At 40.1% G+C, this 15,178-nt stretch overlaps 1 protein-coding gene across 1 annotated transcript in view; it reads right to left on the bottom strand.

The window, feature by feature from the left end:
- Positions 1-15,178, bottom strand: part of cep89 (centrosomal protein 89) — a 101,335-nt gene that overhangs the window by 67,329 nt on the left and 18,828 nt on the right. Inside the window, exons 14-18 of the mRNA XM_078284295.1 lie at positions 14,814-14,929; positions 14,348-14,549; positions 13,208-13,375; positions 10,556-10,697; positions 9,917-10,006 (exon numbers count right to left, since the gene is read on the bottom strand). Coding sequence (XP_078140421.1) covers positions 9,917-10,006; positions 10,556-10,697; positions 13,208-13,375; positions 14,348-14,549; positions 14,814-14,929 — 718 coding nt within the window. The remainder of the gene's footprint in view (positions 1-9,916; positions 10,007-10,555; positions 10,698-13,207; positions 13,376-14,347; positions 14,550-14,813; positions 14,930-15,178) is intronic.

Here is a 15,178-nt window from a genome sequence, read left to right as displayed (position 1 = left end):
CTCCTCCCTTAACTTTATGTATGTGGTTTACCAGTATTTATCACATTTATACTTTTTTTTTTTTTTTTTTTTTTCAAAAGGGGTTTGTATGTGAACATGTTAGATAAATGTCATAAGACAATAGTCATTTTATCTTACTTTGAGGACTAGAAGGACTGAGACTGATATGGACTTGAGGTGATCCTTACTTGATGCCCTGTTGATGTTTTCTCTTTATGCCTCTCTTTCTTCATGGGACTCTGTGGTCGGGAAAGTAACCCTTAACACAAAGCTAACTACTGATAACATATGAGCTGTATTGTATTACCCCTGGTGACCTATCTGTTCAGTTCTCCTGTGTATTTGTGTTCCACCAAAACAAAAACTACAAAAATAAAGTGATGAAAAAAAAAAAATGAGTTAGCATAGCAGGGGGATTGGAGCAAATACAGAGGTCTCTGGACTCAGGGGAAATTTGTGATCTAATCTAATTTCTCAACAAAGAATTGGAGAAACTCCTCACACTTTTCAGGAGCAGGTTCTATTGGTTGATTGGATGGATGACTGATCAGTGAGTTGGTTTGAATTGTCAATGGCTTGAAATAATACCCTGGGATTATTATACTGGCTAGAAATTAAGTTGGAAAAACATGCTTTCCTAGCGTCCTTGCCTGCACTCTGATAAACAGTCATTAAGACTTTGAGGATATTAAGTGAATCTTTTTTCCACCTGTGCTCGACTTTCCTGCATTGTCTCTTGATGTCCCTAGTAATGTCACTGCATTAGGTTTCCTAATTTTGTCTTTGAAAAGTGAAATGAAATATAGAGTGGTTGAACAATAATTGTTAAAATCAGAAACCCCCAGAAAAGCCCACAGAAATGCAGGGGCCCTGTTACAGGGATTATAGATTTTTATTGTGTCAGTTTTAGTTAATATTATGTTGTACATTTGTTTAAAATGTACTTTTGTCAGGGGGCAGAGAGATTTCTAGCGGCGCTGAGAACAGATGCAGGTAGGGACTGAAAGATGACAGCTTTATGATCAGAGACAGGGAAGTCTAGTAAATCCATATTACCCAGTGAAAAACCATAAGAGAGGCCAAGGCCTGTGACCCTTATTATGCGTAGGGCCTCTGACAGAATACACAAAATTAAAAGTCAATAGTGAAAGAAGAAGGAGTGGATGAGCAGACATGGATGTGGAAATAACCAAGAATTAGAACTCTGTCATTCTGGGACATAATAGCTGATAGTAGTTCAGAAAATTCTTGGATAAAACCAGAGTTTAGTTTTGGAGGTCTATAAATTAAAACACATAATAAGGGGACCATGCCATTTAAAATCAAGTTAAGCAACTCAAAAGTAGCAAAACTACCAAGAGAAATAGAGGAACGTTTAAACAAGTCTCCATAAATCACCGCTAGACCAGAGGGAGGGACGCTATCATATTGCATTGACTTATTAGCAAGAGATCTCACATTAAATAGGCAGAACACAGGAGTGTCACTGGACATGGGAGACTGAGAAGAGTTATTACTAGAGGGCAGCAGAGTGTGAGAGAGAGTGGCTTCTGCTAGATACAGAGAAATTGTCTGCACCAAATGTGTGACCCCTTCTGCATGCAAATATTAGCTGTGAGTTGCCTAACCCCATGCCTATTGGTACAAGTTCACATTATTCCAGAACAAGTCAAAATTGTCAATATAACCATAGCCAGTTGCTGAGGTCTTGCCATGTGTGCAGGTTGAAGAGATGGCTGAGATATGCATAATCACCTCGCTAAAGAAACTGTATGACAAGTACATTAACAAACATGCATTCATGCATACACATGTCCTCTTACTCCTTTTCACAGCAGTGCTGAAAAAGAGCAAAAAAAAAGAGCATTCATGTTCAAAACCTTCCCGTGGATAAATAGGGTTTAAAAACACACACAATATGTCCATGTTGATAGAGAAAGGTCCTGAATTCAATGCCATTCATTGCCATGGGTGTCTATTATCACAGGAGAGCAGAAAATAACTGACAGCTTCCCTCTGTCTATCAATAATTAAATAAATGCATTCATACAAAACCAGACAGAAGCACATGATGGCTTCTTAAACACATGTGATCCATGTGGATACAGGATGCATGATGACATCTGAGTGTGTTGATGAGATTAGGCAATTATATGGAATTCCAGAATCATTAATACCACAACAACATATCTACAGTTAGGAATATGTTTGGGGTTTGTTAGGTTTTATTTCAATTTAGTGTAAAGACAGGAGAAAAAAAACGCTTCCCGGAAACCAAATAGCTTAGCAGCCATTCATACGGCAAGGTTAGCTGTGCTTTATGGCCAATTAGGGGCTGTGTCCACCAGGGACCTGGTTTTTAGGTGTTGGTGTTTTTTCATTGTTGTTTTCTATGACAACGCAGCGCTTTCTATGAGGTGCCGTATAGGACATAATTCAAACTTTGGCTTGCACATACAACTACTTTACCTCTCACATACATGTATTGTGAGACCCTCTCATTTAAACTACTGAAACACTCACACACACTTTACTGAAAACCTCTCACATTCCCTACTGAACCACTCATATACTGTATACTCATATATACCAGAGTTTCCGTTATCCGGTAATTACCGTTTTTTTACCAGGAAAATCTGTTGAAGTCCGACATATTTAAATCTCTCCGGTCATAATGTCCGGTGAAAATAATTTCCTCTAAGCACAATTTGAATTGTATTAAAATAGGCTAAAATTAAATTTCAACATATCCTTCTATTAAAAAAATGACGGGGATCTCTCTCTCTCTCAGTGGCACCTATAGTCGCAGGCCTTTTGGATTTCGTGGCCACAATCTTCGCTTACATAGGCACCTTCTACAGACTGGAGAGCCGCAGCCGCGGGTCTGCCATAAGCAAAATATCTTCCTCCTCATCTTCAGTCTCTCCGCCTGTAGCCTCAGGGCTCGTATTGTTGGTGTGTGGACTGTCCGACTCTGAGGAAGACCACCGGTGTCACTCGCGACAGGTCGCGCATCCACCGGCACCGGAGTTAAAAAGTAGTCTGATATTATATCAGTCCATTGCGCGTCAGTCGCTGCTCCTCTTACTGAAATTATGTTTAGTAATCTAGCAATTTCTGCCTCACGGGAATTCATTTCTATGTCTTTTAATAATATCAATTCAATTCAATCTCTCTCTGTCTCTCTCTCTCTCGCTCTATCTCTCTCTCTCTCGCTCTCTCTCTCTCTCACACACACACACACACACACACACACACAGGTTGAGATGCCTGACAACTACGTTTTCCCGCGGATGAAACAATAATTTTGATTAGACAATAAAGTGAACGATGGTCAACCTGTTACTATGCAGATGTTCATTCATAATTTTAAGGGACACATAGAGAAGTGTTGCCAGGTTCTTAGCGACAAAACCCTCCCAGTGCCAATTAAACCCAACCCATAAACAGCCCAATGATCAACGAAACTAGTCCAAAATAACAAACCAATAACAAAACTCCACAATACAACCCTGACAAACTTTATAAACCGCGAACCTGGCAACATGAGGAATGCGAGCTTTGTTGACAAATTAAGCTAGTAGTTCTGCTTGTCACCCTACCTTTATGAGCTTCAAAACTATATTTAGCGTTTGAATTTCACAATCATCTTTACACAGAATGAAAGCCAAGGCTTTATTTTATTAAAATCTGATGAAACCCCAAAACAGCCAAAAATCGACCTTTTCTCATAAAATCACGTTTATCCACAAATGCGCTGTTGCGACTTCCGACTGAAAATGATATAACGCGTCACATATTTGACCGGAATTTCTCCCATTTGTCTGAGACATTGAAATCTTCCAGGACACGTGGACCGGCACCAATTTTTGGAAACGGAAACTCTGATATATACTATTGAAATTGAAAATATACATAATATACATACTATTGAAATGCTCACACATACGCCGCTGAAAATAAACCTCTCGCATACACTACTGACATGTAACCTCTCACATACACTACTGAAATGTAACCTCTCACATACACTACTGAAATATAACCTCACACATACACTACTGAAATGTAACCTCTCACATACACTACTGAAATATAACCTCACACATACACTACTGAAATGTAACCTCTTACATACACTACTGAAATGTAACCTCACACATACACTACTGAAATGTAACCTCTCACATACACTACTGAAATGTAACCTCTCACATACACTACTGAAATGTAACCTCTCACATACACTACTGAAATGTAACCTCACACATACACTACTGAAATGTAACCTCTTACATACACTACTGAAATTTAACCTCACACATGCACTACTGAAATGTAACCTCTTACATACACTACTGAAATTTAACCTCTCATATACACTACTGAAATTTAACCTCTCACATACACTGCTGAAATTTAACCTCTTGGGTGAAAAAACAGCAACGAAGATGGAGCAACTTGTTATACTCCATTGTGGACTATCACAACTTTTTAAAGAAAAAAGCCACCTGGAGAAACTCTTTTGTTATGGGAGTCTCTGGTGAGTAGGTTACTATCACCAAGTAACGTTAATGACCATAAACTGCCCCATTTTGTATCTTGTTAGCTTAAGCACGTCTCCTCCCAGCGCTCACCACCTGTCTCCATACATGCCGCTACCCAAGCGCTCATCGCCAGAGCTAGCACCACCAAGAGGTCACTGGTGGACACAGGCCCTTATACAACAGGTAGGTTCAACCAAGCAATCTGATTGGTCAAACGCACATTATAAATTCTAAATGTGATTTATTGGTTGATATACTAAATCATTTAGTAACCAGGAAGCAAGTTAGTGATCATTCTACTCTTGTTTATTCTGATGCTTGTTCACTACTTTGAGGAATCTTTCTAGGTAGTTCACATGTTGGTAACTGTTGCATAAAAGCCATAAAAGCCTTTACTGGCATTATGGCTACATAAATATTGCCACATCAATGTTGCTACATCACCGCTGTACCATAATCACAGTGAAAAACACCCTCCTGGGTATTATTCCTATAAAAAAGCATGGTTGGGATTTGACCAATCACACGGCTCAGTCTAAATCCCATAAGCTATTCATCACACATCTCCACAAATGAGCTCTGAGCCTGGGGTGTCCGATGAGATAGAAAGATGTAAAAAAAAGGGCTCAGGATTCAGCGTTTTTGATGTTAAGAGTTAAGGAAGCAAAGAGCCATAGTTCCTTTGCCTTCAGAGATCCCTGATAACAGCTTCAACCTCAGGATGACTTCATACAACAGATGATGTGATACAGCAGATTTCCACACCTCCTCTCCATGTTGAAAAAAAAAAAAGATATTTGGAGGTAACACTCAACAAAGTTTCCATTTTAATTTGATTTGTTGTGTGGGGAAATCTTTTCCATCCAGAGAGGGAAATATGATGGAAATTCATGCAGTGAGCGAGCAGAAGCTGGCTGGAAGATACGGCTCTGCATTTGATGTGGGCTCTAACTCAATCTGTGGAGGGCGTATGTGCAGGACTTGGCATGGGAAGCCACAGAAATCACATCTAAATCCCTCAGCATGGTATAGAGCTCCTTAAAAGTCCAGCAGCTAACTCCATCTGGGGCACAAAGCCACTTAAACAAGTCAGTGGGTAACTGAATTTAAATCTAAACTTACTGCATAACCTGATTCATTCACACAGAATCAAAGTTGCAGAAGGTCTGCAATTTAGCGAGAGTCAGACCTAGCTGTGCTCTAAATGTCATCAATAGTTATCTTAACTATAAACTGAGAGCTTTTATCTTGCACTTTATCTTCTTTGTTAGTCTGTAATAGTGTGTTGGCTCTGGGGATGAGAGAGGGACTCCGGAATAGAGCGAGTTGCAGGAGTCTGAACCAGATATGGCTTTTTTTGATGTTTCTGAGCTGTAAGAAGCAGAACTGCACTACTCTCTTTACCTGCTCTTCAAAAGTCAAGAAAATGTCACATATCACTCTGGGGTTTCTGGCCCTGGGCTGTATACAGTAGATAGAAGAAACAGACAAGGGGAGATCAAGATAAAAGACAACAAAAACAAGCCATTTCCAGCTTCTAAATCCATGTCAAAATCCACATTACTCACACACTGTCAGTCCTTGGTTCAAAAGCTCAGACAATAAAATTCAGAGAAAAATAGCATCTTCAATCCAATAGATTACCATGTAAACAAAGCCAGTAAATGGGTGACTGACAGTGGGGGGACTGTGCAGCAGATGCAGACCTGAGGGCTGTTCCACAAAGCCAGATTGCCAGTTAAAGCAATATTCCACTTAGTTTTAACATGGGGGTTATTTGGCACTTGACCGCCTTGAAAACCAGAATATAAACTAATCACCAAGATCGGATGCAGCTGGACGAGTTTGTAGTGTTTGGATTTTTACTTCCCATTAATTTGAATGAGGCTACGAAAATAGTCTGAAAACTGACATTTAACCTGTTTGTGAACATTCAACAACAGATCCTGCTTTTACAAAGCAGTCTTGGATCAGTCGTCATTTTACATTTCTATTCTTAAAATGAAAGTAGATCTGGTCTCCCAAACAGGAACTATGTCTCCTAAATGGTATTCCTCCGCTATGTTCTCTTAATAAAAATGCTATCCGGCGAAATTATGTTCTAAAACGCTGGACCCACAGTCAGGAACGTGTTCAATGTCAGTTTTCAGGCTATTTTTGTGGCCTCATTCAAATGAATGTGAAGTAAAAATCCGAACCCTACAAACTCGTCCAGCTGTATCCAATCTTGGTGCATAGTTTATATTCTGGTTTTCATGGTGGTCAAGTGCCGAATAACCCCCATGTTAAAACTATTGTAAGTGGAATATTGGTTCCATAAAGCAGGTTTGAATAAACCCGAGCTTACCATGGAAATTTATTCTTACAGACTAGCCTGGCCCTAGTCACATATTGACATGATTAAATTTTTGTTATTGAGCTGTTATTTGATGTCACTTTTTCTGACTTTTCTGTTTAAAGAAATAAGTAGTGCAAATGTTAGGGGCTTGGTGCCCTTACAATCATCCTGTGACCATTGAATGATCATATAAGAGCGCAGTGCTGGGAAAATAAATAGAGGAAGAGCTAAGGAGAGAGATAAGAGGGATTTTCTTTCATCTCCAGGGTGGGAAGGACTCTGCTACTCTCAGCTGGATTATGATACATTTCCTGGCAGCAATATGTTTTTATGAGCCTCGTTTCCACAGCCAAAGATGACATTCACATTCAAGTCCTGGTTGAAGTCTTCAAACTCTGACCTTACTGACCGTAATCACATAACTACTAGGCTAGGAGTGGTCAGGCTAAAGTAGAAAATGGCTCTTCTGATTATTATTATTATTATTATTATTATTATTATTATTATTATTATTATTATTTTGACTGGTGACAGGGAAACAGGCTAAGAGAGTTTTAGGTGACTGACAATAACAGTAGACTGGATTAGCCTGTAAGCTTTTCAAGTCTCAGTCCCCATCATCCCACTGACATTACTCTCAGATTCATACGAAATTAAGTGAGGACCTACTTTCCTTCAGTGTGCTACTTTTTAGGAAACCTAGCAGAGGACACCCTTCACCCAATAGTAACATCTCCATTTAATTTGGGAGAACTGGGACACAGACCACTGACCCCAGACTGGAGCAGAGAGGAGGAGGAGGAAGAGCCAGAGGGAAAAAAGAAAAGAGGAATAAGTCAAAGAAACAGAAACAATGTCAGCTGTCTTGACAAGCTGTACCCTGATTGGCTGGTGAAAGGAGGTCAGCCACACTTCAGGATACCAAGCCTAAAAGAGTTAAAACACCAAGAATGATGCAAATAAACGACATGAAATTGTGAATAATTCTGAGGTGAATTTGACACACCAAATATATTCACACCAAACATGATGCGATTTTGTTATTCAATTATATAGATTCTTAAAGTGATTAATGCCACGAAAAAATAGGTGTCAACACCAAGTGACAATGACCTGGTCCTGTTTTTGGTCAGTAAATAGGACTGTTCCTGACAGAGATGACGTTGCTTTGCGTCAACCCCAAAAAACATAATCTACTAATCAACGGGTTCAAGAGCATGATAATGATGCTAGCCATACGCCAAGGCCTTCTCAACCAGACTTGATCCCAGTCTTCTTTTGATGATCATTCAGTTAGTAATAACTAGTACTACTGAGCCTTCACCCAAGGAGATCAAGACCAAAACCATACTAGAGAGCAGTAGCACACACTGCTACAATTTTACCATTACTGAGGGAAGATTTTATACTTCTATTACATTAACCATAATGACTGTGTGGGGTGTTGTTGATTCTATGTTCTGGTAGATGGTTGATCAGGTACAGTGGAGAAGGGTGATCAATAGGCAATAGATTAGAGAGCTGTCTTGGTAAGAATGAGTAAGTTAAGGAATCTATCATAAAGGTGTGGCAAAAACAACAAGGTACTGGAACTACACTTGAGCCTAAGGCTGCGCTCATATATAGTGTTTTTTTGTGGAAAAAGCACCTTTTTGGTCTTTGGTCTGTTATCCCCTTGTACCTTGACTTTACCTAACTTTACCCTTAAATTTCCCCTTAAGTAGGGGAAAAAATTCCTAACTGTACAACAACGTTGCATCCATATTCTTTATCTGATTGTTCCAGCTCTTTCTTGAAGCTCTAGCTGCTTATATTGAATGTAATATTCAAATACAAGATGCCATGTTTTTATGGCTGCACCATTACATCAAATGGAAAAAATGTAGATGTTTGTGCATCATTTTATACATGTTTCCCTGTAATTCAGCATGACATATTTGGTGTCTTTGGAAAACTTGTTATCTTGACTAGAATTTAAAATAAAATTCTGTGGGTTTGAACAAAGCTTGGCTGTGCAACCTGCATTTGTAATGGTGGACCCAGTGGCGGGGGCGATAGGGAAGAAGAGGTTATCTAGCTGTTGTGGCTTCATATCTAGCTGTGTTATGTGAACAAAGAACTTCACCCGTGTTTCAACTGGCATGAGGGTGAGTAGATAACAGAATTTTCATTTTTGGGTGAACTATTCCTTTAACATTAGTGTCAAGTTTGGTCAAGGTGAAGTTAAATTTGTGCAACTCTTTTTTTTTTTCAAAGGAAATCTTAAGAACATCTCAAATTAAGGTGCTTTATGCAACCCAGCACAGGTTTTGGTGTTATTTTAGAGGCAGCAGACATGCATTTTGACTACCAGCAATGAGGTTTGGTTTACATCCAAATAAATTAAAGAACTGACTTGGCCATGAAACGATATGTGCCAAGAATATCCATGAAATGTGTGGAAGAGGGATGATGATGAGGAAATCTTAGTGAGGTGATCTTTGGTGATCTTTCTGGGGATGTAATTTTTGTGAGGGGTTGATCTTTCTGAGAGGTGATCTTTGTGAGGTGTTTTTTTAGTGGGGAGATCTTTCAGGGGGTGTGATCTTTCTGCGGAGGTGTCCTCTGTGAGGAGGTCATCTTGGTGAGTAGGTGTACTTTCTTTCTGGAACTTAATATTATTCTAACATGGTAAAACATAGCAGGTGTGAGGCCACCAAAAAGAAAAAATGAAGATAAAGACAAAAAAATATCCATTGTAGAAGTGAGTGCAAGGTTTAAATTAAAACCCCTAATATGCTTGCTTAATTGAATGTTCCTCAGTACCTGATTCTATAAACAAGATAGCATTGAAAACAGGTAGGATTGCATATTTCTATGAAAAACGTATATTAATTATTTAGGCTGATAAAAATTATTCTTGGCCCGTATTTTTTTTTTAGATTATCAGCCCTTGGCAAGTGAGCCAAAAAGTTAATTTCAGACACTGGAGGTGATCTTTGTGTGGAGGTGATCTTTGTGTGGAGGTGATCTTTGGGGAGGAGGACCTTACTTTGACCTCTTCCTGGAGTTTTTCGAAGCGAACGGTGCCTTCCAGGATCCTGCTGATGAATTTCTGCTTGTCCTGCTGGAGGATTGAGGCCTGGGGAGAAGGAAGAGGAGGGGTTACTGATCTAAGGAAGGAGCACAGAGGGGGAGGAGGAGGGAATGAATACACAATTGCATGGAGGGGAGTGCAGGATTAAGAGAGAGATGGACAGAGTGTTAAAATTGAACCTGCTGTGTCTGAAGGATGGCATTTTGTTTGACAATAGAGATCTGCGGCGAACATGATGTGGTAGAGCAGAATTAAGGCTTTAATTGTTTTGGTTAAATTTGATTCTTTCTGAATAATCATGTCATGTCATCATGTCATCTGAATGATCATGTAAACAGGATTATGATGGGGAGTTGTCAGTTTATGCAATCATGTAAACCAGCCTAATCAGACTATTACCTTAATCACAGTATTGGGGGTAGAAGGAGATCCTAAATGTTCACTATGTCAATTGCTTGGCCTGTCTATATGTTGTGAACAAAATAATAAACGGCTATAATAAATACATCTATTTTGAAACATTCCTGCCTAATGTGTCAGTAGTACCATGTATACTAGCTAGTCTCTCTTCAGTGTCAGTAGTGTAAGCAGTACCATGTGTACTAGCTGGTCCCTCTCCTGGGAGATTTGCTCAGCCACAGAAACGACAGCTCCCAGGTAATGATGAGTCTTCACCTCCTTCAACACACACTCCTCCTTCTGTTGCTTCAACGCACTCATCCTCCTCTCAGCCTTCCTGGATGATGGAGAGACAGAAGGAGGCATATGAAAGGAGGGAAGGAGTGAGAGAGAATGAAACAGGATGGATAGGGAGGGAGAGGTGTGAGGGAAAAGGGGAAAAAAGAGGAAGAGAAATAGAAAAGAAAGAATGATAATAGAGGGGGAGGGAGATGAGAAAAAGGAGGGGGAGAGAGAAAGAGAGAGGGCAAGTGGAGAAGGAGGGAGGAGGGAGATAGGGGAGAAGAAAGGAGAGAGACGGAGGAAGGGAAGGAAAGGGAGTGAGAGGAAAAAATAAGAAAGAAAGAAATGGAAGAGAAAACAGAGAGAGAGTTGATTGGCTAATCTCTGAGTCCCTGCCCTCTTGATGCAACAGGGATGAATCATTGCTCTTCAATCAAACACCTTCTGACAATCTTCACACCTCAGAAAGAGAAGCTTCACAACAATCTCAGATCAGCTCTACAGGGAACAGAGGAAGCTTCTGCAGACCCAGACTGACCTCAGAATAGCCCTAATCCCCTGCAAACATCAAACGCTCACTACAGAAAAACAATCTGATCTGAGCTCCAATGGCAGGATTTATTATGCTGCTGCAAAGCCACTGTGGACTTCAGCTCATGCCCACTTGTTAAATCACATCTCCCTCTAGCATCAGCATTTCTCATCTCATCATTTCACATCATCTGTGATCACTCTTTCAGTCTTTCCCAAAGACTGTGGATGGCAGACTCAGATAAATGACTAAAATGCAAATGTTTTTCCTTATTTTTCAGGAGAAACACAAATTGAGAATTAGCAAATTTACTTCATTATTTTACTGTTCTACTCTGTGGAATAACAATCTGTTGCCTTGCAGGAATGCCTCCTTTGGAGTTAGCGATGAATAGGTTGATGTGGTCTGTCCCCTTGTTAATTGATGATTGTGGGCTTCATTTGAAAAGTTCTGTTACAAAAAATGGATTATCTACCCTGACAAAATGATTGACAGCACAACATTAAACTAAATGATAGTACATTTTAAATCATAGTAGGTAGCAATAACCCTTCGTTGACAATATGTGAATACCTTTACAGAATACAGCCTCTAGATTTTAGAGATATTTATTGAAGAACATGATTAACGAAGAGGCTAATAATCAATTTAGTAATACAGAATACTATGAACCTTCGACTTACAATCCTACTGAGTCTCTCAAAACACAACTGAAAGAAATCTTATCTTAATTCTGGATAAACTGTGTTGGGATAGAAGAGGGGTGGTGGCCCCTGTCTTTAAAAAAGAGGACCAGAGAGTGTGTTCTAGCTATCAAGGAATCACACTGCTCAGCTTTCTTGGAGAAACCGATACCAAGGAGCTGGAAAGACACTCTGACTGATTGTCAAAGCTCAGATTCTGGAAGAACAATGTGGGTTTTGTGATGGTCACAGATTGTGAAGAATATATGGCTTACATTCTGATAGGCCTTCGAGGGTCAAAACGTAAATAGAATGATTTTAACAAGCAGGCTAAATACATTTATATAGTGAACAGAGTGGCGCCTCTTCACTTGATCTGATGGAACAGAGCAGTCCAAAAGTCAGATTCCCAAACCAGATAACAATGATAAAACAGATTCAATAAAAGATTTATAAAGTCATCATAACAGTGCACACCTTAAAAGAGTTGATTTTCCTCTGAAAGTAAAGGTGTTGTTGCACCTTTTTAGAGATGGCCTCTGCATTTGGTTAAAAATGACTAGTTTGTAAGTGTTACATCCCTTTCTTGATTTGCCATTTATTGATTTACTGCTTGAGCAAACTTAAATAAATCCAGTAATAATCAAAGTAATCAAAGTAATAGTTCTCTAGTATCTGACCAGCTTCTGAGAGGGGTTATCATGCCTTTCCTTGACGATGTAAAACAGACTTTTTCTGTGTTGCTAAGTCAGGTCCATACATGAAGGTTCTAGTTGGTTGTTAGACTCGCAAAGTGACATTCCCTTAGCAGGAAAAGTGTATTTGCTGCTTAAATACTATCACAGCAACCACACCAAAAGTTGAATTTAGAGAGGATCTGTTATTAACTGAGACGGCTATATACTGTATCTTTAAAGGTTAAGGTGGCAGTAGGGAAGGCTTCGGGATAGAAAACAGTTAGCCACTGGACAAGTACCTCCCACCACCAGCCTAAGAATTAGAATCTTGTACTGTTTATCACAGGTGGGCTAAACACTAACAATGTTAGCGTGAGGGCTGGTCCGGGGCCCTGTATTAGGCCCTCCAGGTAACAACCCACAGAAGGTGGCAATGCCCAAACTCAATAAATCAATAAGTGTAGTAGCTGTAGTAGAATTGTAGTAGCCATAATAGCAGTGATAGTAGTAGCAATAGTAGTAGTAGCACTAGCAATCATAGCAGCAGTAACATTAATAATAGTAGCAGTGCTAGTAGCAGTAGTGTCGGTAACAACAGCAGTAGTAATAGGAGTAGTAGTAGTAGTAGTATTAGCAGTAGTTGTAGTATGAGTACTAGTGTTGTCATTACTACCTGTTGGCCTGTCTGGACAGCTCCAGCTCAGCCTCCATCCTCTTGATGTCAGCGGTCCGGTTGGCTTTCTCCAGAGCCAGACTCCTATTCTCCTCCTGCAGGCTGGACACTCTGAGGTGCAGCTCCTCCACCTCATTCCTCTTCCTGGCCTCCTCCTGCTCCAGTTGCCTGAAAGATCAGGGTATAGTATAGCATGACATTATCGTGTAATCTAACTCTCCTGATCTCTTACTGTAAATTTTATCATCATTTCACAATCTAACATGTACACAAGGTGCAACAGTGAGTGGATTTGCCAAAATGCCACCTAAGGACCTTCTGAAAACATCTTACCCCAAAATAAGAAAAAGAAAAAAATCCATATGACAGAGACAAGAAGCAACAGAGTTGTAGCACATAGCCTTGTTCTCTTTGATACATTTTGATGCCTGTCTGTTTTGAAGTCCACCTCTGACTACTATTTACCAGTCACCAGGAAGTGATAACTGGAAGTGATGAGTGATATAGAATTCTTCATTATGCTATTAAACTGTGGTGAGTGCCTACATAGAAATGAGCATATCAGTGCCTGGTGCCTCAGTGCCTCTCTCAGTACTATCAGAGAGTGCAAAGAAGCAGAGATCTCTCACTCTGCCTCTGCTCTCAATGTATGGGCATTAACATAGCGAGATATGGCCTTCTGTTATAGATCTCAGTAGAAAAGTAGCGAGATATGGTCTTCTGTTACAGATATTACAGTTAAAGTAGTGAGATATGGTCTCCTGTTGCAGATATTAATGTCAAAGTAGTAAGATATGCTCTTCTGTTGCAGATATCTTCTGTTAAAAACGAAAGATTTATTTGGACCAAATTATTATTGTTATAACACCATATGATATATGAGCTAAAACCTTTTTGTGATACTATTGACTAATTCATCTTCTAAAATAATGGTCCCTAGTCATGGTCTATGGAGGTCCAAGACTTTGCAAGTTTTAATTCCAACCAAACTCTACAAAAAATGCATTTTACTACTTAACAAACCTTCAACCAGAGAGGAGGGAAAAACATGGATGAAATAAGCTGTTGTAGTGTTTGGTTGCAATGAAAAACCCGCACTGTTGGACACCACTGGTCTAATACATAGATGATCTTTGGTACCGTCTGAGTTTGCTGACAATGTCGCAGTGTTCGTCCCAGGTGACAGCATCCTTCAGGCGTGCCTGCAGTGCCTGCACCTCCCTCATGTTTTCCTGCACCTCCCTTCGGTTTTCCTGCACCTCCCTCCGTCTCTCGTCCAGCTCTTCCTGCAAATGCTGCTTTTCCACCTCCAACAGCATCAACTGCTTGGACACCTTGGATACTACAGGGGGAGGGAGAGGAGGAATAAGGAGGCAGGGAGGGAACGGGAGGGAGGAGAGGGTAGAGTGAAAGAAACAGTGAGATTGAAAGAGGGTGAGAAAAAGAGATTAATACGTATTAGGTTAGATGAGTTAGACCGATATACAGTATAGTGCCAGTATTGGCCTTTTAGTAAAAATCAACTTGAGCCTAGTGGTAGGAGGAAATGCAAAGTGGGCCATTTTTCCATTCATCCTCCAGATTTACTATAAAACATCCTTGGTACCTTCAGAGTGATGTCGGCTGTGGCTGGCTTTGGTCTTAACATGCTGAACCTCAAGCTGATCAATCAGAACCTGGTTCTCCTGCAGAACCAGAACGGCCTGCTGCTGTAGCTGACGACTGGAGAGAGAGAGACAGAGATAAATAAAGTAATAGAAATGTGACTCATGACTTTCTGTATTCTGCGTGACCTGCTGTGTTGACATTGCATTGAGCTCAGTGATGCATTGTCTCTGCTGATGCTGCATGGTTTTTGCTGCTAACACTAACAGAGCTACAGACAGGCTGCTAGGTACTGGACCATGACAGGTGCAGGTGCTTTGAAGATCAGATAAAACCAAGCTGGGAAACTTACTTAATGTATGGTGA

This window comes from Centroberyx gerrardi, chromosome 1 (genome assembly GCF_048128805.1).
Source record: "Centroberyx gerrardi isolate f3 chromosome 1, fCenGer3.hap1.cur.20231027, whole genome shotgun sequence".
Classification (NCBI taxonomy): Eukaryota; Metazoa; Chordata; class Actinopteri; order Beryciformes; family Berycidae; genus Centroberyx; species Centroberyx gerrardi.
The sequence above is the reverse complement of the archived record's forward strand: the minus strand, read 5'-3'. Positions and strand labels throughout refer to the sequence as shown.